We start from the raw sequence: 22,949 nt of genomic DNA, 5'->3' as shown, positions 1-22,949 counted from the left end.
ATGGCTGATTCGATTTGGATGGCCAAGGTCATGGCCTTTTCCAAAGTCAAACCATCATCCTCTGTGAGTAGACATTACCTAATTTGTGGGATTGAAGTTATTTTAATTAGTTGGTCACGAATTAGTACATTCGTTAGTCTGCCAAATTTGCATGTAGAATCCACTGACACAACATTGCCACATATAGTTTTATGGGCTCAACAATTTCCGAGCATCTCTGGCAGAACATGTATCATTCAATCATCATGCTTTTCTTCAGGCCAAAGTATTTCTTGAGAGCACTTACTGGCTTATTGAACATAGATGTATCATCTGTTAGCTGCTCGAATATACACTAGCCCCCTGCTCTGAGGTAATGTACGAGTATCAATTTCTTGCAGGTCGCTGCTACATCCATACTGTCCCTACCCATAGCAAGCAAGTAGTGTTTAAACCCAGAAATCCATCTGTCCCATGGAATGGGAGGATCTCCCAGCAACAACAGGAAAGGCAGTAAATCTGAATTACTTGCCATCGTCGTTGGCAGATGTTATGTTTTGTACCCCAAGCATGAAGAAACTAGACTCACGAATTCTGTGTGTGTGGAAGTTTTATTCAGATGGATGCCTAGATCTGTCTTAGTTTCACTTTTGGAACCCCACCCCTCAGAGTTGATTGACAGCACAGTCTTACAAACACAGCACAGAGCAATCAATCACTGACCAATCAAACACAACAACACGCAGTGCTATAATTTAAGCAACTTGTTCATTCTGAAACTAGGGTCTTAAACCTGAACAAAGGAAACTATGAAGGTTATGAGGGACAAGTTGACTTTGGTGGATTGGGAAAATACACTAAAAGATTTGATGGCTAGTATTTAAAGTATTACATCGTCTGCAACAAATATACATTCCTCTGAGACACAAATACTCAACAGGAATGATGAATCAACCGTGTCGAACAAAATAATTAAAGATTGCATGAGATCAATTGAAGAGGCTTATAATGTTGCCAGAAAATGTGGTAAGCCCAAGGATTGGGAGCATTTTTGAATCCAGCAAATGATGACCAAGAAACTGATAAAGAAAGGGAAAAGAGAACATGAATGCAGGCTAATGAGAAACATAAAGGCAGACTGTAAAAGCTTCTTTAGGTATGTGAGACGGAAAAGATTAGCAAGGACAAATGTGGGTCCATTACAGGCGGAGACAGGAGAATTTATAATGGAGAATAGGGAAATGGCGGAGAAACTAAACAATTACTTTGTGTCTGTCTTCACAGAGGAAGAAAGAGAAAATCTCCCAGAAATACTCGGGAAACAAGGGACTTGTGAAAATGAGGAACTGAAAGAAATTTTAACTGGATTGAAGTTAATAAATCCCCTGGACCAGATGAGCAACATCCCAGAGTGTTGAAGGAGATGGCTATAGAGATAGTCGATGCATTGGTGGTTAGCTTTCAACATTCGATAGCTTCTGGAAAGGTTCCTGCTGACTGGAAAGTAACAAATGTAACCCCGCTATTTAAGAAAGGAGGGAGAGAGAAAATGGGGACCCACAGACCTGTTAGTTTGACATCAGTCGTAGAGGAAATGTTAGAATATATTATAAAAGAGGTGATAACTAGACTCTTAGAAAATAACAATATGATTGGGCAGAGTCAACATGGATTTATGGAAGGGAAATCATGTTTGACAAACCTGCTGGAGTTTTTGGGGATGTTACTTGTAACATAGGTAAAAGAGAACCAGTGGATGACGAGTATCAGGATTTTCAGAAGGCTTTTGATAAGGTCCCACACAAAAGGTTAGTAAACAAAATTACAGCACATGGGATTGGGAATAATATACTGGTATGGACTGAGAATTGGTTAACAGATAGAAATCAGAGGGGTGAATTCTACAGACCCCCCCGACGTCAGGGGTCGTGACATGGGAGGGGCTGGAAAATGCCTCCAGGAGAAGCCCACCACGGACCTCTATGCCGGGAAGGCCCGGCCCAATATTGCCGGTGGCGGCGAGGCCTAGTGGCGGCACCCCCACTGCTCGGCGACGGGAGCCCAATTTAAATATGTAAAGTAATTTAAATAAATGAATAAATTAACTTTTGCTCCTGCCGTCTGTCCTGGTGCGATATTCGTGCCGGTGGCCGGCACTCTCGCACCTTCGGATCCCTGTCCGGGGATCATTTGTGGGGAGGGGGGAGCAGGTAAGTTTCTCTGTGCGGGTGGGTGTGGGAGTGGGGTCACAGTCACATTTGTGTAGGGGATGGTGAGAAGGGGTACAGTGTAAAGTTGATGCACTTTGTGGGGGGGAAGATCAGGTGCACAAGGTAAGTGTTGCGGGGGGTGGGGTGGAAGAGGGCAGGTAATTAAATCTATGGTTAATGGGGAGGTGGTGGGAGAGGGGCGAGATCAATTAATTTCATTTTAAAAAATAAATCTCTTTTTAAAAATTTAAATTGAAATGTAAGGCTTGAAGCCCTTTAAAAATGGCGCCAGTCTGTGCGCAAAGGCAGTTGATGCCATTGCAGGGGACGGACCGCCTGCTCCCTCCATGTCATTGGGGTGGGCGGTCTAGCCCGACTATTTAAATAAGCTTAATATTGCGCTGTGCGGCCCGCCAGCCGTTTTCGACAGTAGCGGAAGTACAAATTCCAGCCCAGAGAGTAGGAATACACAGATCATTCTCAGGAATGTTACTAGTCGGGTACCACAAGGATCAGTGCTGGGGCCACAACTGCTCACAATCTACATAGATGATTTGGATGTGGGGACCAAATGTAATATTTCCAAATTTGCAGATAACACAAAACTAGGGGGAAATGTAAGCTGTGAGGAGGATGCAAGGAGACCTGACAGGCTAAGTGATTGGCCAAGAACTTGGCAAATGGAATATAATGTGAATAAGTCTGAAGTTATCCACTTTGGTAAAAATAAACAGAAAGACAGAGTATTTCTTAAATGTTGAGAGGTTGGGAAGTGTTGATGTCCTGTTCATGAGTCATTAAAAGCTAGCATGCAGGCGCAGAAAGCAATTAGGAAGACAAATGGTATATTGGCTTTCATCACTAGGGGATTTGAGTACAGGAGTAAAAATGTCTTGCTGCAATTATATTGAGCCTTGGTAAGACCGCACCTGAAGTATTGTGTACAGTTCTGGTCTCCTTATCTACGGAAGGATATACTTGCCATAGGGGGAGTGCAATGGAGGTTCACCAGACTAATCCTTGAGATGGTGGGATTGTCTTATGAGAAGAGATTGAGGAAACTGGGCCTGCATTCTCTAGAGTTTTGAAGAATGAGAGGCGATCCAATTGAAACTTACAAAATTCTTACAGGGTGTGACAGCGTAGATGTAGTTAGAATGTTTCCCTTGGCTGGTGAATCTAGAACAGGGGACACAGTCTCGGAATAAGGGGCAGGCCATTTATGATTGAGGTGAGGAGGAATTTCATCACTGAGAGGGTGGTGAATCTTTGGAATTCTTTACCCCAGAGGGCTGTGGAAGTTCAATCACTGAGCATGTTCATGACAGAAATTGATAGCTTTCTGAATACGAATAACATCAAGGGATTGGGGAGAGCTCAGCAAAGTGGCATCGAGGTGGTTGAACAGCCATGATCTAATTGAATGGCGGAGAAGGCTTGTGGGCTGAATGGCCTATTCCTGCTCTTATGTTCCAATGTTGTTATGTTCTGGATATGTATATTTGCATCTTGACCAGCCTGAGAGTGAACTTATGTTGTTACACTGAATTATTGGAAACATACCTGACTGAATTTGTCATGTGAGAATTTCACTGGAAGCAGAGTATAGGGAGCACAATGGCCTCCAATGCATTGTTGCCTTCTTTCACACAACAATTAAAATGACACGAAGGCAAAATGCAATCAACGATACATAGGTGCCTTTTAAATGGCTTCTTTGCACTAATTGAATGTGTCATGTGTTTTGCTGCTTCTGTGCTGATTTTGAACCATTGCAATCATTAAAATAACAAAAGTACAGCTTAGCGAAGCCTTTCTGCATAACACATAAATACCAAGCTGTGTGAAGCAGTGATACATTCAGTCAGTTGAAAGCTAACTGTGATCTCAAAATGGGAAAGGCAAGGATAACTCAGAGTTTATATATTCTATTAGAATTCTTCATTACTTATCTCCTAGTTTGAGAAATTATTAATTTCCAGCCTTATGTCTTTCCACAGATTATCTTTTACGAGGACAGGAACTTCCAGGGTCGGCACTATGAGTGCAGTACTGACTGCGCTGACCTGTCCCCTTACTTCAGCCGCTGTAACTCCATCCGTGTTGACAGTGACTGGTGGGTGATGTATGAGAAATCCAATTACATGGGATACCAGTATGTTCTGAGCAGGGGAGATTATCCTGACTACCAGCGCTGGATGGGATTCAATGACAGCATCAGGTCATGTCGCAGCTACCCATATGTGAGTTACCTTTGGTGATTTATATGTATTACCCAAAGTGACACTTAGAAAATGATCAGTGACATTTGAGTTTATGTGCATCAGCAGTGAAGAGTTATCAGCTGTTTCCACAGGACTGATTTTAACTTTCAGCAGTGGTGATTAACAGGTAGTGGATTGTCTGCCTGTCACACATCCTGCCTGATTTACTGCTCCACTATCACCCATTTGTGACACTGCCAGAAGTTACTATCAGCCCTTGTAATTTTGTACCTGTAGTTAATTTATACGGGTTGGTTCTTAAGTCAATAGTTGCACAAATTGGGAAGAAAGTTCTGGCTGTAGATGATGGCAGCCTCTTGTAAAAGTCATGAATATCTGAGAAATAATTGGATGCATTTGATTATAACTAATCAAATATTCAGAACTGAAAGCCAAATTGGCACGTTGACAGTGTAGGAAGTAATAATGTCACCTACAACTAGACTAAGACATGATTGGCTATAACTTGCCGACAAACATATTTGGACTCACCCTATTCACCTTACTGTAATTGTTTAGTACATTATGGGAAAGAGAAAGCTGACCCACACAGAGAAACTGTCTCATCGCAATTGGAACAGGAAGTACATATTTATTTTTACGGATATTGATAAACCTTCATCTGTCCCATGTGCACTCTTGCAGACAATTCACCAATTAACTGTATTAACTTGCTGGGAACAAGCCTCAAACATAATTAACCTGTTGAATCGGTGTTAATAAATAATCTTAGCTTTGCGCTCATTGTTGATGTCATCATTGGGTCGCGTTAAATTCCTTCCTTTACCAAGTTTCTCTTTTTCTACATATACCAAATGTATATTTGCAGTTTCACCACTAATGTCATCTCATTTCTATTACAGTATAGGGGAGGCTCCTACAGAATGAAGATTTACGAGAGGCCTGACTTTGGAGGACAGATGATGGAATTCATGGATGACTGTCCTTCTGTCTATGATCGTTTCCGTTACCGTGACATTCACTCCAGCCATGTGATGGACGGTTACTGGATCTTCTATGAACATCCCAACTACAGAGGCCGACAATACTTCATGAGACCCGGTGAATACAGGAGATTCAGTGACTGGGGCGGCTACAACTCAACTATCGGGTCTTTCAGACGTATGAGAGATTTCTAGTCTGTCATTGTAAAACATGACGTTATTTTGTTGATTTGTCAACATATTAAAATACCCTCTATTATACTGTCTTCTTGTTTAATTCATTTATTTTTGGATCCTCACAGAAATTGCCCAATACAATGCTGGTATCTGGTAGTCTCATGCAGAATATTTTACCACAATGATCTTAGCTATATGATTATCATTAAAGTGAATAAATAGAGAAGCAGAAAATGTGTGGGCCAGGAGACTGCCAGAAAAGCTGTGAATGGGCCAATAGCACCATGCACTGCTGATCTTGCTGGAGTTTGTGCACTCAATAGATTATGTCATTTGTATGGGACCAGCAGGTGCCCTTTCCCACACCTGGACCTCCTCTGATAAGGAATACTTGCACCTTTCTTGAGGTTGTTATCCTTCAGCTCACTGGGCCTAACAGCCTCCGGTGTTCCACCAGTGCATTTATGGACTGGAGAAGTGGGAGCTTGCAAAATACAGAGTCCCCACACACAGCCTTTCCCCCTTGGTTCACGTTGCCAAAGAAGGGCTGGGCAGACACTCCATCACTTACAAGGCTGAGCAGAAATTCACAATCAAGTTAAGGACGGTGCATCTGAGACAAGCTTTCTTCCTCAACTTTGCAGTTGGACTCCCAGGCACATCTGAAGGCATTTAGCCACGTAAATTCAATCAGTAACATTGACAAGTTAATGTAGTAACTTCAAGAAGGAGAGACTACAAATGTAACTCACTATGAACAAGGACTGTTAGTCCCATGATGGAATCAAAGGTGGTCAATTCTTTAGCCTTTCAGTTCCCTAAGGAAATCTGAAATAAAGCTACACATGTCAAGCAGAAAGCATTTTAGGATTTAGGTAAAATTCTCTGGCATACAGCAATAACATCACCTTGAAATTATATACTGCATTTAATGTAGTAAAATATCCGAAGGCATTTCACAGGAGTGGTAGCAAAGAACACTTGACACTGAACCACATCAAGAGATATTAAGACAGATGACCAACAGTTTGGTCAAAGTTATGTTTTAAGGAGTGTCTTAAAGGAGAAAAGAGGGGAAATGCAGTGGAGAATTTTTGGGAGGGAATTGCAGAGCTTAGGGTCTTGGCAGCTGATGGCACAGTTGTCTAATGTGGAGTGATTAAAATCAGGCATCCTCAAGAGGGCAGGATTGGATGAGTGCAGGTATCAGAGGTTGTGGGGCTGGAGAAGATTACAGAGGTAGGGAGGGGATGAGGCTTTGGAGGAATTTGTAAGCAAAATACAAGAATTTTAAAATAGAGACATTGATTAACTGGCAGTCAATGTAGGTCTCTGATGGATAATGCGACTTGGTGCTAGTTATAGCATGCACAGCTGAGTTTTGGATGATCTCAGATTTAAAAAGAGTGGAACGTGGGAGGCCAGCCAGGAGGTCATTGTAATAGTCAAGACTAGAGGTGACAAAAGCATGGATGAGGGCTTCAGCAGCAGATTATGGAATCATAGAATGATAGAATGGTTACAGCACAGCAAGAGGCCATTTAGCCCATTGCATCCTTGTCAGCACTTTGCAAGTGAAACTCAGCTAGTCCCACTCCCCTGCTTTTTCTCTGTATCCCTGTAAAGCTTTTTCTTTTCAGATAACCATGCAATTCTCTTTTGAAAGCCACAATTGACTCTGCGTTCACCAACTCTCAGGTAGTGCATTCCAGATCTTAACCACTCGCTGTGTCAAAAAGCTTCTCCTCATGACACCTTTTGCCAATCACCTTAAATCGGTGTCCGCTGGTTCTCGAACTATCCGCTAATGGGTACAGTTTCTCCCTATCTATTGTGTCTAGACTCCCTCATGATTTTGAACACCTAGCAAATTTCCTTCTCAACCTTCTGTTCCCTAAGGAAAACAACCACAGCTTCTCCAATCCATCCACATAACTGAAGTCCTTCATCCCTAGGACCATTCTCATTAATCTTTTCAGCACCCTCTCTAATGCCTTCACATCCTTCCTAAAGTGCAATGCCCAGAAATGGACAAAATACTTCAGTTGAGACTAAATCAGTGTTTTATACAGGTTCACCACAACTTCCTTGCTTTGTACTTTATGCCTTTCTTTATAAAGCCCAGGAATCCGTTTGCCTTATTAACTGCTTTCTTTACCTGTCCTGCCACTTTCAACAATTTATGCGCAATACCCCAGGTCTCTCTGCCCCTGTACCCCCTTTAGAATTGTGTCCTTTAGTTTATATTGCCTCTCCTTGTTATTCCTGCCAAAATGAATCATTTGACACTTTTCTGCATTAAATTTCATCTGGCACTTGTCCACCCAGTCCACCAGCCTGTAAATGTCCTCTTGAAGTTTATCACTATCCTCCTCACAATTCATAATACTTTCAAGTTTTGTGTCATCTGCAAATTTTGAAATTGTGCCCTGCACATCCAAGTCAAGGCATTAATATAGGTCAAGAAAAGGGTCATGTACCGACCCTTGGGAAGCCCACTGTATACCTTGCTCTAGTCCAAAAAACAACCTTTCACCACTACTCTGTGTCCTGTCACTCAGCCAACTTAGTATCCATGCTACCACTGTCCCTATTAATCCATGGGCTTCAACTTTACCGACTAGCATGTTATGCGGCACTTTTGGAAGTCCATGTATACCACAGCAATCACATTTTCCTCATCAACCCTCTCAGTTAAGTCATCAAAAAACTCAATCAAATTAGTTAAACACAATTTGCCCCTTCACAAATCCCTACTGGCATTCCTTAATTCATCCATTTATCCAAGTAACTTAATTTTGTTCCAGATTATCATTTCTAAAATCTTTCCCACCACCGAGGTTAAACTGACTGGTCTGTAGTTGCTGCTGATTGAAAGATCTTTGCACTGTACCTGCTCAAAACAAGAAGCAGCTACCTCATTCCTGATAAGTGTATGTGTATCACCAATTATAACACAGATGTAAATTCAAAGTAGCAATACTTGCACTGTAAACATACATTGATCAAAGCAAAGATTACAGATTGCGACCAAAAAAAAACTGTTGAAAGCACAGAGAAAGGGTAAGACCGTCAGGGATAGAATACTAGCGTGCTTAAGCAAAAGGCCAAGAAAATTAATCATGTTATGGTGGGGATGTTTACAATCAAGATTTGTAACAAAGGTTTAGAGAGAAAGGAAAATAAGGACCAACTTTAAAAGGGGGGGAAAAAGGGAGGTCCTGGAAATTATAGGCTAGTGAGTCCGACTTTTGTTGTGGGGCTAATGTTAAAAGGCTCTTTTAATCAAGGGCATCATTTAACACCAAGGACCGTGAAGTCATCAAGACAAATTAGCATATCCTCTATGGAGGGACACAGGTTAGAATTCTGGAAGGAGGTATTGGAGGTTATGGATGAAAGAATTATCATGGATGTTGTTTGTATGGACTTTGATACAGTGCCACATGGTAGTTTGGTGGGCAGTTATTGAAACTGATTGGCAAAGGACTGTAACAAATGTTACAGAAATTAAGCAAAGAGAGAGGGAGAGAGACAGAGGGAGTGAGTTGTGCAAAATGGAGCAGTGCCAGAGTATTAAGAAATGATTGAGGACACCCCAGGGCTCAGAGCTGGCACCTTTACCCTTCACATTGGGAAGTGGGAATAGAGACAAACTGCCTGAATTTTCTAAACTAATAAAGGTGGGGTTTGTAAATAATCAAAAGCAGGTTAGTCAGGTACAAAATGATAAGATTAGGGGAGTCTAATAAACACTGGAAATATAAATTAAATGGCGTTTGAGCACAGAATAGAGCATGAGACTAAATTTCAGTGTATTGGTGAATGACAGTGCTGTGTAATGCAAATATATCTTGGGTTATATTGCACATGGAATTGAACACAAATCACACTTGCTAGAACTAGCTCTGTATACTTAAAATCTCATGGTTAATGCTATATTATTTCCATTGCCGTACTGAGAAAGTTCCTACAAAATGAGGATTTATGAGAGGCCTGACTTTGGAAGACAGATGATGATCTTCATGGATGACTGTCCATCTGTCTATGATCGTTTCCGTTACCGTGAAATTCACTCCTGCAATGTGATGGACGGTTACTGGATCTTCTATGAACATACAGAGGCCGACAGTACTTCATGAGACCCGGTGAATACAGGAGATACAGTGACTGGGGCGGCTACAACTCAACAATTGGGTCTTTCAGGTGTATGAAAGATTTTTAGATTGTTCTTGACAAATGTAATGTTTTCTTGTTGAAATATTCTTGAAAATAATAAAATCTGCCCACCTTGGCAGTCATTGTTATTCATTTATTTTTGGATTGTTGTGGAAATCAATAAAAGCTCAGTCTTGGTGTTGCAGTCTCAGGTTGAATATTTTCCCTCCTTGATCTTAGTTAATTAAACTATTTCAAGTCAATAAATGGAAATTTAGGAATGAATGTTGTCCATATCATTGTTAATTAAATACATTGACTTTGTAAAAATGAGAATCAAACACTCGGTCACTATGAATGAAGATTGCTTGTCCCATAATTGTCATCGGAAGGTGGCTCATTTCTGTATTGTTTCAGTTGACTGAAGGAAATCTGGAATATAAACCAGGCATTTTTGAAGTAAAAATATCAACAGGATTTAGTGTAGCTTCACGAACACCCACAGCCACAAGAGGAAGTAAATCGTTTTTCAAGTTAAGTCATTGAATATCACATCAGGCAATAAATATATTGTGGAATTCACTTCCAGAATTGACCATTTTCAGCAAAGAAATACATCCATTGCTCAGTGTTGAAATGCAAAAACCACGTTTGATTCAATGCTGTATTTGGACACCCACTTGCGGTGCTCACTTTAAATTGGTTGTGCAACTCAAAATGTCAGTAAGAGCTGGATTTCCAGAGTTATTGGATGGGCTCTGAGAAGCATTTAAAAATAACTTCCTGACAATCTCGCAGTGAAAAAAAAAATGACATTTTATCGGAGACAAAAATAAAGGCAACAGTTTACAGGTGCTGGAAATCTGAGATATCGACAAAATATGCTGTAAATACTCAGCAGGGAAGGAACCATCTGTCGAGTGAGAAACAGAATTAACTTTTCAGGTTTATAATCGTCCCTCCGAGCTTCCAATGGAAAATGGCCATGATTCAACTGTCCTCTGATCTGACATCTACTGGGAGACCAGCCTTGAAAGCTGAGCAAACAATTAGAAAAAGTGAAAAGGTTAAAAAAAAGCAACATAAGCATAGTGACAATGTTAGTGGACTAGTAATCCAGAGGCCCTGGCTAATGCTCTGGAGACAAGAGTTCAAATCCCACCATGGTAGCTGGAGGAATTTAAATTTAATTAATACATCTGGAATAAAATGTTAGTCTCATTAATAAAGGTCAGGAAACGACCAGATTGTTGCTTAAACCCATCTGGATCACTCTTGTTCTTCAGGGCAGCAAACTTTCCATCCTTACCCAATCTGACCAACGTGTGACTCCAGACCCACACCAATGTAGTTGACTCTTAACTGCCCTCCGAAATGGCTTAGCAAGTTACTCAGTTGTAAGTGGCTCACCACCACCTGTTCAAGGGCAATTAGGGATAGGTAATAAATACTGTCCTTGCCAGTGATGCTCACATCCCAAGAATGAAGGAAACAAAAACATGGAAAGGTTTGGACCACTGAAAGTGCAGCGATCACTCGGAAGAAAATAGTGATCTCTGGGAAAGGACGGCTATTTCTGGGAAAATACAATGTTTTCTGGGAAAGTACGGTGATCTCTGGGAAAGTATTGCAATCATTGGGAAGGTAGAGTGGGGATTTGGGAAAATGCAATAATGCTTGGGAAAACACAATGATCTCTGGTAGACGAGGAGAAAGTCATCCACTTCTCCCCTTTTGAACCATTTGATAGGCAGCCCAAGATCATCATGAAATACAAAAATAGAACAGAGACTCTTATTCTCAAACGTTGAGAACATGAACCACAAGGATCCACTTGGATGATCAAACCCATTCATTCTGCAGATTGTTCACAAGCTAATCTATCAAGAAACCAATCTCTTCATTATTATGAGGGAAAGTTCTATAAAAACTCTCTGCTACCAAAGGATAATAAAGCAACACTCCAGAATAGCCATCCAACCTCAGTTATATAAAAAAGTCTGCTCCAGAATATTACAGATCTTGGAGGATGGAGATAGGAAAATGATGTCCCATCAGGCAATGAGCTTTTGCTAAAATGTATTATTTTCAAGTTCCTTATCACCCACTTTTTGCAAATGGATCAATTTGGCCTTTATCAGTTTACCCTCAGGAAAAACAGAGCAAAATGCTACTTTTGATCCTTGTTGCTGTTTTCTACATCTTAACTTTTATTGTTCTCTTTCCTATTTCAAGTAAAGCCAGCTATTTGAAACAGATCTGGGTGATTTAGGAGCCAAGACTGTTCCAAAACTGCCTTGTTCAAATAACAATTAAAGTGAAATGAAAGCAAGGTGGAAAGGGTCAGTGACACATCAGGTGTCTTTCAGGTGCTTTACTACAATGAATGCAACAAGCGTTTGAAAAGTTGTTTGAACAAAGCAGTTCTGGATCAGTCATGGCTCCTAAATCACCCAGAACTCACTCAACGGCAACAGGCACTTTGTTGAATTTTGCTGATTTTCAGCAATGAACCATTAGAATAATGAAGTACAGCCCAGAGCGGCCGTTCTGCTCGACATAAATACCAAGCTGTGTGAATCAGTCAGTTAAACCAACTGTGAAATCAAAATGGGAAAAGTGTCATAAAATAAAGGTTACAATTCTAAAAGGGGTGCCGCAACAGAAAGATCTGGGGGTATATGTGCACAAATTATTGAAGATGGCAGGTCAGGCTTATTAAATGGTTAAAAAGGCATATCGGATCCTGGGCTTTATAAATAGAGGCATAGTGTACAAAAGCAAGGAAGTTATGGTGAACCTTTATAAAGCACTGGTTTGGCCTCAATGGGGCAAATGTTAGTCTCTCTGAACCAAGGGTATCATTTAATACCAAGGGGCATGAAATCATCAAGACAAATTAACATATCCTTATGGAAGTTAGAATTCCTTAAGGAGGGATTGTAGTTTTTGGATGTAAGTAACTCCATGAATATTGTTTATCTAGACTTTGATACAGTGCCATATAATTGGTTGGTGAGCAGTTATTGAAGTTAATTGGCAAATGACTGCACCAAATGAGATAGAGAGAGAGAGAGAGAGAGAGACAGTCAGGGAGAACTATAAATTAAATGGTGTTCCTGCACAGAATGTAGCATAGAAAAGGATCTGGGTGAATTGGTGAATGGCAGTGCTGTATAATGCAAATACATCTTGGGTTAAATTACACATGGAACTGGACACAAATCACACTCGCTGGGACTTTCAACTTTGCAGGCATTTTAGACAGGCAATAGGAGATCATTCTGATAAAACTACTCTGCAATCCTTTCAAGGACAATATATCCTTCCTAAGGTGTGGTGCCCAGAACCGCTCATAGGACTCCAAGTGTGGTCTTACTCGGGTTTTGTATAGCTGAAGCATGACTTCTATCCCCTTGTATTCGGGTTCTCTAGATATAAAGGCCACCATTCCATTCCCCTTTTTGATTATTTTCTCTACCTGTTTATGACATGTTAGTGATCTATATTTCTGGTCCCCCAATTCTCTTTCGACCTCTACTGTTCCTAGTTTTTCACCATTTAGACGGTACCTTTTTCCTTCCTTTTTAGATCCAAACTGAATGACCGTCTGTTTCTTACATTGAAATGCATTTGCCGCAGTTTTCCCCATTCTCTTAATCCATTAATATCTCTTTGCAATTTTATTATTCCACTACACTGCTTACAATGCCGCCTATCTTTTTGTCATCGGTAGATTTGGATATGCGTCTTTCTATCTCATCAACCAAGTTGTTAATAAATACTGTGAATATTTGAGGCCCCAACACAGGGGGAATACCACTAGTCACATCCTCCCACTCAGCCAATTACCTTATAAGGAATAATTTACCTTCATTTGCATGAACTTCAACATTAGCTGATAGTCTCTTATGAAGGACTTTATCAAATGCCTTCTGGAAGTCCATATTAATAAAATCCATAGATGTCCGACTGTCCACTACTTTAGTCACCTCTTCAAACGATACAATCAGGTTTGTCAGGCATGACTTACAATTTACAAATTCATGCTGTCTCTCTCTGATCAGTTGAAAATTTCAAGCTGGTCAGTCACCCTTTCCTTCATTACAGACTTTAGTAACTTCCCAACAACAGATGTTAGGCTAACTGATCTATAATTCCCTGATTTCCCTCTGCCAGCTTTCTTAAACAGCAGAGCTACTTGTACAATTTTCCAATCCAATGGAATAGTTCCAAATCGAGAGAACTTTGGAAGATGATAGTCAGGGCATCTTTTTCTCATGTTCGTTCATGGGATGTGGGTATCACTGGCAAGGCCAGCATTTAGTTCCCATCCCTAATTGTAGTGGCCTCACCTGCTTTTTAAAATCTTGGTCCTGAGGATTTGTCACGCTACCGGGCGATTATTTTCATCATTATTGTTATTTTGCTTAATTTGGGTGAGACCCCGTCATTGATTCAATATTAGTCTCATCGGGATGTCTGACATGCCGAGCTCGCCCTCTACTATAAATACTGATGAAAAATAAGTATTCAGCATGTCAACCATTTTCTTATTTTAATTGACAACATCACTGTTATCAGTTTTCAAGAGGCTCACTTTGCCCCGACCACCCTCTTTTTCCAAAAATAATTGTAAAACACTTTTGTTTTGATCTTGATATCCCTTGCAAGTTTCTTTTCATACTTTTTGTAGCTCTTACTACTGTTTTGTCATCCTTTGCTGCTCTTTGTATCTTTCTCAGTGTCCAAGAACTTTGCTTTTATCCCATTTTTATATACAATTTATTTTATTTTAAAATATTGTCTGTTTATCTATCTGTTTAGTTGTCCATGGTTTTCTTTTATTGGCATATCCATGAAAAGGAAACAGTTGCAGGTCTATGGGGAAAGAGCAGGGGAATGTGCCTAATTGGATAGTTCTTTCAAAGAACAGAACAGAACAGGCACGATGGGACGTATAAGCTCTTCTGCGGTGTATGATTCAATAATTCTATGTCTCTTTGCCTTTTCTGAGCTTAAGGGTTAAACTCTCTAAAGTCCAGTTTTTGTTTTGTTTACATTTAGCAATTAATTGAAATTACTGTTTAAGTTAAGAGGTAAGTTAAGTTTCTTACTGTTTGAAACAGAGGTATGCAATTTCTTTGAGTAGCTATAGCTAGTTAATTAGGTAGCTATCTTAAACTGGTTTCTGAGCTCTAGCAGAGCTCTAGCAAAACTGACACATCATTGTTTTTCAGAGGCTATAAATTCAGGGGACTCTCAGTGCTGCTTGTCTGCACTGAGTGTTGCTGGAAGTCACAGAGTGTGAAGAAGGGAGTTTGGTAAGTGAGGGAGTTCAGTAAGGAAGGGAACTATAAATTAATTTAAAAGAGAACATTTAATTAAATTAATACAATAAAGATGGCAGGACAGGCGGTGTGTCACAACTGCAGCATGTGGGAGCTTCTGGATGCCATAGCAATCACGTTTGGAAACCACATTTGTGGTAAATGTCGGCGGCTTGAGGAGCTTCGGTTCAGAGTCATTAGCTGGAGGCCGAGTTGCAAACACTGTGATGCATCAAGGAGGGGAAATTTACCTGGAAACATTGTTCCAGAAGGCAGTCACACCCCTTAGGGTAGGGTTATCTGTTTTGGTCAGTGGTCAGGGACAGGAGGGTATGACTGCAAGTCAGGCAAGTAAAGGGATCAAGAAGGTGGGAGTGAAGGAGCCTCAGCCCTTACAATTGAGCAACAAGTTCGAGGTTCTTACAGCTTTTATGGACAAGACTGATGGCTGTGGTGTGGATGAACAGACTGACCATGGCACTGTAGTACAGGAAGCCGTTCAAGTGGGGCGAGCAAAAATGAAAGTAGTGGTAGTAGGGGACAGTATAGTGAGAGGGATTGACACTGTTCTCTGCAGCAAGGAGCAAGAGTTCGAAAGGCTGTGTTGCCTGCCCGGTGTCAGGGTTCAGAACATCTGCTCAGGGCTGGAGAGGAACTTACAGGGGGAGGGGAAGGATCCAGTTGTCATGGTCCATGTAGGTACCAATGACATAGGCAGGACAAGGAAGGAGGTTCAGCATAGTCAGAATGAGGAGCTAGGCACCAAATTAAGAAGCGGAAACTCAAAGGTACTAATCTCTGGATTATTACATGAGCCATATGCAAATTGGAGTAGGGCAAATAAAATTAGAGCAATGAATGCATAGCTCAAAGACTGGTGTTGGAGAAGTGGGTTCTGGTTCGTGGGGCACTGGCACCAGTACTGGGAAAAGTGGGGGCAGCACTGTTGGAATGGTCTATACCTGAACAGTGCTGGGACTGGTTTTCTAGCGAGTCACATAAATGAGGAAGTAGAGAAGGTTTTAAACTAAATAGTGGGGGCAAGGGATCAAATTTGGGAAGATGTGATAAATCAAAGGGTATAGACAAGGCAAGAGAGAAAGGTACTAATAAGGGAAAAGATAAACAGACCGTGACAGGAAGAGATAGTGATTACAAATATAAGAGTAACTCAGCAGACAAGGCTAGAGATTACAAAAATAATAATAAGACAAAACTAAAGGCTCTGTATCTGAATGCATGTTGCATTCGAACCAAAACAGATGAACTGATAGCGCAAATAGAAATAAATATGATCTGATAGCCATTACAGAGACATGCTGCAGGATGACATAGATTGGGACCTGAATACTGAAGAGTACATGATGTTTAGGAAGGACAGAAAGTTAGGAAAAGATGGAGGCATGGCTCTGTTAATTAATAATGGTATTAGCACAATAGAAAGGAATGACCTAAGTTCAGGAAACCAGGATGTAGAAGCACTTTGGGTCGAGATAAGAAATGATAAGGGCAAGAAGTCACTTGTGGAAATGGTGTACTGGCCTCCTAACAGTAACTAGATGGTAGGATGGGGTGTAAAGGAAGAAATAATGGGTGCTTGTCACAAAGGTACGGCGAAAATCATGGGGAATTTTAATCTACATATAGATTGGAAAAATCAGACGGCCAAAAGTAGCCTAGATGAAGAATTCATAGAATGTTTTCAGGATTGTTTCTTAGAACAGCATGTTCTGTAACCAACCAGACAGCAGGCTATATTAGACCTGGTATTGTGCAATGAAATAGGATTAATTGATGACCTCATAGTGAAGGCGCCCCTAGGCAACAGCGATCATAATAAGATTAAATTTTACATTCAGTTTGACTGAGAGAAGAGTGGGTCTACGTCTAGTAGTTTAAATTTACATAAGGGCAATTATGAGGGCATGAAAGCAGAGCTAGCAAAAGTTAACTGGCAAAATAGGTTAAGGGATAGGTGAATAGAGATGCAGTGGCAGAAATTTAAGGGGATATTTCAGATTACACAGAATAGATACATTTCAACGAAAAATAAAAATTCCAAGGGGAAGATCCACCATCCACGGTGAACTAAAAAAGTAAAAGATAGTATCAAATTTAAAGAAAAAGCATGTAATTGTGCAAAGATGGTTGGCAGGTCAGAAGATTGGATAGAATACAAAAAGCAACAAAGAACAACTAAAATATGAATAAGGAGGGACAAATTAGAGTAAGAGAAAAAGCTGGCGAGAAATATAAAGACAGATGATAAAAGTTTCTATCGATATTTAAAAAAGAAAAGAACTATCAAAGTGAGCGTTGATCCTATAGAAAGTGAATCTGGGGAATTAATAAGGAGATGGCAGATGAATTGAACAGGTATTTTTTTTATTTTTTAAAAATTTATTTAGAGATACAGCACTGAAACAGGCCCTTCGGCCCACCGAGTCTGTGCCGACCAACAACCACCCATTTATACTAACCCTACAGTAATCCCATATTCCCTATCACCTCCCTACACTAGGGGCAATTTACAACAGCCAATTTACCTATCACTTACAAGTCTTTGGATGTGGGAGGAAACCGGAGCACCCGGCGAAAACCCACGCAGACACAGGGAGAACTTGCAAACTCCGCACAGGCAGTACCCAGAACCGAACCCGGGTCCCTGGAGCTGTGAGGCTGTGGTGCTAACCACTGCGCCACTGTGCCGCCCAAATTTTGCATTGGTCTTCACCATACAGGATACAAGTAACATCCCAGCTATAGCTGTAAATCAGGAAAAGGAAGGGATGGAAGAATTCAAGAAAATTACAATCACCAGGGAAGTGGTACTGAACACATTATTGGAGCTTCCAGCTGACAAGTCCCCGGTCCTGATGGACTGCATCCTAGGGTCTTAAAATAAATGGTCAGTGATGCATAGGTTTTGATTTTCCAAAATTTCCTAGATTCAGGGAAGTTTCCATTAGATTGGAAAATAGCCAATGTAACTCCTTTATTCAAAATAGGAGGGAGACAGAAAGCATGAAACTACAGGCCAGTTAGCTTAACATCTGTCTTAGGAAAATGTTGGAAGCTATTTTTAAAGACGTTAGAGCAGGGCATTTAGAAACATTCAAAGTAATCAGGCAGAGTCAACATGGTTTTGTGAAAGGGAAATCATGTTTAACCAATTTATTGGAGTTGTTTGAAGAAGTAATATGTGCTGTGGATGAGGGGGAACCCGTGAATGCACTGTACTTAGATTTCCAGAAGGCATTTGATAAGGTGCCACATCAAAGGTTATTGCAGAAAATAAAAGTTCACGGTGTGGCATGGCTTGAAGAGTGCTAGCTAACAGGAAACAGAGAGTAGGCATAAATGTGTCATTTTCTGGTTGGGAAGATGTAACAAGAGGTGTGCCACAGGGATCAGTGCTGGGGCCTCAAACGTTTTACAATTTATATAAATGACTTGGATGAAGGGACCGAAGGTATGGTTGCTAAATTTGCTGATGACACAAAGATAGGTAGGAAAGTAAGTTGTGAAGAGGACATAAGGAGGCTACAAAGGGGCATAGGTAGGTTAAGTGATTGGGCAAAGATCTGGCAAATGGAATATAATGTGGGAAAATGTGAATATGTCCATTTTGGCAGGAAGAATAAAAAGGAAGCATATTATCTAAATGGTGAGAGATTGCAGAGCTCTGAGATGTAGAAGGATCTGGATGTCCTAGTGCATGAATCGCAAAAGGTTAGCATGCAGGTTCAGCAAGCAATTAGGAATGCTATTGGATGTTATCATTTATTGCGAGGGGAATTGAATACAAAAATAGGGAAGTTATGCTTCAGTTATACAGGGCATTGGTGAGACCACATCTGGAGTACTGTGTAGAGTATTGATTCCCTTATTGAAGGAAGGATGTAAATGCGTTGGAAGCAGTTCAGAGAGGGTTCATGAGACTAATACCTGGAATTGGCGGGTTGTCTTATGAGGAAAGGTTGGACAGGCTAGGCTTGTATGCGTTGGAATTTAGAAGAGTAAGAAGTGACTTGATTGAAACATATAAGATCCTGAGGGGTCTTGACAGGGTGGATGTGGAAAGGATGTTTGCTCTTGTGGGAGAATCTAGAACTAGGGGTCACTGTCTAAAAATAAGGGGTCACCCATTTAAGACAGAGATGAGGAGAATTTTTTTCTCAGAGGGTTGAGTGTCTTTGGAACTCTCTTCCTCAAAAGGTGGTGGAAGCAGAGTCTTTGAATATTATTAAGGCAGAGGCAGATAGATTCTTGATAAGCAAGGGTTATTGTGGGTAGGTGGGAATGTGGAGTTGAGGTTACAATCAGATCAGCCATAATCTTGTTGAATGGTGGAGCAGGCTCCACTGGCCGTGTGGCCTATTCCTGCTTCTAGATCGTATTTTCATATGTTTGGAAAGTACAGTGGAAGCAGAGTATAATGAACACAATTGCCTCCAATGCATTGTTGCCTTCTTTCATACCATTAAAATGGCATGATGGCAAAACAGAATCAATGAGACATCGGTGCCTTTAAATGGTTTTCTTTGCAATGAATATGTGTCATGTGTTTTGCTGTTTTTCTGCTGATTTCAAACCATTGCGATCATTAAAATAACAAAAGTACAGCCCAGCGAAGCCTTTCTGCCCAGTACATAAATACCAAGCTGTGTGAAGTGATACATTCAGTCAGTTGAAAGCTAACTGTGATCTCAAAATGGGAAAGGCAAGGATAACTCAGTGTTTATATTTTGTATTAGAATTCTACATTCAGTAATACCTAGTTTGAGAAATTATTAATTTACAAACCTGCGTCTTTCCACAGATTATCTTTTATGAGGACAGGAACTTCCAGGGTCAGCACTATGAGTGCAGTACTGACTGTGCTGACCTGCACTCTTACTTCAGCCGCTGTAACTCCATCCGTGTTGACAGTGACTGGTGGGTGCTGTTTGAGAGACCCAATTACATGGGATACCAGTATGTTGTGAGGAGGGGTGAATATCCTGACTACCAGCGCTGGATGGGATTTAATGACAGCATCAGGTCATGCCGCACCTACCCATATGTAAGTTACCTTTGGTGGTTTATATGTTCTACCCAAACTGACACTTAGAAAATGATCAGTGACATTTGAGCTTATGTGCATCAGCAGTGAAGAGTCATCAGCTGTTTCCACAGGACTGATTTTAACTTCCGGCAGTGGTGATTAACAGGTAGTGGATTGTTTGCCTGTCACACATCCTGCCCGAATTACTGATCCACTACCACCCATTTGTGACACTGCCAAAAGTTACTATCAGCCCTTGTAATTTTGCACCTGCAGTTAATTTATACAGGTTGGTTCTTAAGTTAATAATTGTGCAAACTGGGACGGAAGTTCTGGGTGTAGATGACGGCAGCCTATTGCAAAACTCATGAATATCTGAGATATAATTCGATACCTTTGATTATAATTAATCAGATATTCAGAACTGAAAACCAAATTGACACATTGACAGTGTAGGAAGTAATAAAGTCATCTACAGCTAGACTAAGACATGACTGGCTACAACCTGCTGACAGACAAATTTGCACTCACCACATTTGTCTTACTGTAATTGTTTAGTACATTATAGAAAAGAGAAAGCTGCCCCACAAGAAAAATTGTCTCATTGTAATTGGAACAAGAAGTGCATTTTGATTTTTACTGATATTGATAAACCACAATCTGCCCCATGTGCACTTTTGCAGACAATTCATCAATTAACTGTATAAAATTCCATAGGAGCTGCTTGCTCGTAACAAGTCTCAAACATAATTAACCTGTTGAATCAATATTAATAAATTATGTCAGCTTTTCTCTCATTGTTGATATCCTCATCTGGGCCCTGTTATATTCCTTTTTTACTCAGAGGGTGGTGAATCTTTGGAATTCTTTACCCCAGTGGTCTGTGGAAGCTCAATCATTGAGCATGCTCAAGACAGAAATTGACAGATTTCTGATTACTAATTACATCAAGGAATATAGGGATAGTGGGAAGAAATGGCGTAGAGGTAGATGATCAGCCATGATCTGTTTGAATGGCAGAGCAGGCTCAATGGGTCAAATGGCCTATTCCTGCTCCTATTTCCTATGTTTCTTTACCAAATGTATATATGCAGTTTCATCACTAAAATCATCTCATTTCTATTACAGTACAGGGGAGGCTCCTACAGAATGAAGATTTACGAGAGGCCTGACTTTGGAGGACAGATGATGGAATTCATGGATGACTGTCCATCTGTCTATGATCGTTTCCGTTACCGTGACATTCACTCCTGCCATGTGATGGACGGTTACTGGATCTTCTATGAACATCCCAACTACAGAGGTCGACAGTACTTCATGAGACCCGGTGAATACAGGAGATACAGTGACTGGGGCGGCTACAATTCAACTATCGGATCTTTCAGACGAATGAGAGATTTCTAGTCTGTCATTGTAAAACATGACCTTATTTTATTGAATCATTTGTCAACATAATAAAATATTCTCTATTACACTGTCATCTTGTTTACTTCACTTATTTTTGAATCCTCATCCAAATTGTTCAAAACAGTGCTGGTATCTGGTAGTCTCATGCAGAATATTTTACCACAATGATCTCAGCTATATGATTATCATTAAAGTGAATAAATAGATAAGCAGAAAAAATGTGGGCCAGGAGACTGCCAGAAAAGCTGTGAATGGGCCAACAGCACCATCTACTCCTGATCTTGCTGGAGTTTGCGCAGTCAGTAGATCATCTAATTTATATAGCACCTGCAGGTACCTTTATCCCAGCCTGAACTCCCTCCGATAAGGAATACTTAAACCTTTCTGAGGCTGGTATGCTTAAACTCACTGGGCCTAACAGCCTCCAGTGTTCCACTTGTCGTCTGGAAAAGCAGGAACTTGCAACATACATAGTCCCCACCTACAGCACCTCCTTATCTGAGGTTTTCTTGAGTTGATGAAGACATATTTGAAGGAAAGGGAGATGGTATCCAATGAGAGAGAACCATTAAAAATGTCAGCTAATGCGGTTGCCAAAAAGGGAAATTCTATGGGCAACTATTGATTGCGAATTGAATCAAGGGATCAAGAAATGGTTCTCATGAATAAGATGAGCTTGGAATGGGAATGAGGAGCAATGAGAAAGAAACTAGAGAAAGATGTAAGATTAGAGCTAGAGCAGGAGAGATATTCAGAGGAAGTTTGGCCTTGTGTGCCAAGGGAAGTAGGGCAGAGGCAGCCACACAATGAATACGCAAAGAGAATGTAATTCATTTAAAAAAAAACTTTTGGAAACATATCACAAGTCAAAAATATCTATTTCTGCTATTATTCTATATATCAATTTCTTACATTACAACAGGTGAAGAGCCTTGAGACACCCTGAGATTGTGAAAGCCACTATATAAATGCAAATCTTTCTTTCTTTGGTAACAGTACCTATCTACCACTTATGGCCTTCACTCAACTGATGAACCAGTACTTCTCCATGCTGAACCCCACTTTAAAGAGACACTGATGGTAGCAAGGGCACAGAATGTACTGTAGGTGAGGAAACTTCAATGTCCATTACCAAGAGTGCCTTGGTAACACCAGTACTGAGCAAGCTGGCCGAGTCCTGAAGGACATATCTGGCAGCCTGGACATGTGACAGGTCTTGAGGGAACTTTCATGAGGGAAAAACCTACTTGGCCTCACCTCACCAATCTACCTGTCACAGATGCATCCATCCATGACAATATTTGTAGGACTGCCAACCGCACAATCCTTGTGGAGGCAACATCCCGTCTTCACAATGAGGACACCCTCCATTGTGGTGTGTGGCACTACCACTATTGCATCTTGACAGGTACTTGAATGAGCAAGGCATAGAG

General features: G+C 40.7%; 2 protein-coding genes across 2 annotated transcripts; both read left to right on the top strand.

Annotated features, from left to right (window-relative positions):
- On the top strand, positions 1–5,595 carry LOC137372403 (gamma-crystallin S-1-like). Its single transcript, XM_068036290.1, has 3 exons — positions 1–63; positions 4,172–4,432; positions 5,317–5,595. The coding sequence occupies exons 1-3, from the start codon at positions 1–3 to the stop codon at positions 5,590–5,592; spliced, it is 600 nt and encodes a 199-aa protein (XP_067892391.1). The 3' UTR covers positions 5,593–5,595.
- A 3,956-nt stretch (positions 5,596–9,551) lies between these two features.
- Positions 9,552–21,513, top strand: LOC137372402 (gamma-crystallin S-1-like). The gene is made up of 3 exons (XM_068036289.1): positions 9,552–9,705; positions 19,850–20,127; positions 21,238–21,513. Exons 1-3 carry the CDS (start codon positions 9,552–9,554, stop codon positions 21,511–21,513), a joined length of 708 nt encoding a protein of 235 aa, XP_067892390.1.
- The last annotated feature ends 1,436 nt before the right edge of the window (positions 21,514–22,949 follow it).

The sequence above is a fragment of the Heterodontus francisci genome, chromosome 7, assembly GCF_036365525.1.
Source record: "Heterodontus francisci isolate sHetFra1 chromosome 7, sHetFra1.hap1, whole genome shotgun sequence".
Classification (NCBI taxonomy): Eukaryota; Metazoa; Chordata; class Chondrichthyes; order Heterodontiformes; family Heterodontidae; genus Heterodontus; species Heterodontus francisci.
Note: the sequence above shows the minus strand (reverse complement) of the source record. Positions and strands in the feature narration are given on the sequence as shown.

Excerpts from the sequence above, each read along its gene's own strand:
- LOC137372403 (XM_068036290.1), top strand. The coding sequence starts at position 1 with ATGGCTGATTCGATTTGGATGGCCAAGGTCATGGCCTTTTCCAAAGTC. Across the intron at positions 64-4,171 it reads AAGTCAAACCATCATCCTCT|CCTTATGTCTTTCCACAGAT; the intron begins GTGAGTAGACAT and ends ATTAATTTCCAG. Across the intron at positions 4,433-5,316 it reads CATGTCGCAGCTACCCATAT|TATAGGGGAGGCTCCTACAG; the intron begins GTGAGTTACCTT and ends TTTCTATTACAG.
- LOC137372402 (XM_068036289.1), top strand. The coding sequence starts at position 9,552 with ATGAGGATTTATGAGAGGCCTGACTTTGGAAGACAGATGATGATCTTC. Across the intron at positions 9,706-19,849 it reads TGAACATACAGAGGCCGACA|AAATTATTAATTTACAAACC; the intron begins GTACTTCATGAG and ends ACCTAGTTTGAG. Across the intron at positions 20,128-21,237 it reads CATGCCGCACCTACCCATAT|TACAGGGGAGGCTCCTACAG; the intron begins GTAAGTTACCTT and ends TTTCTATTACAG.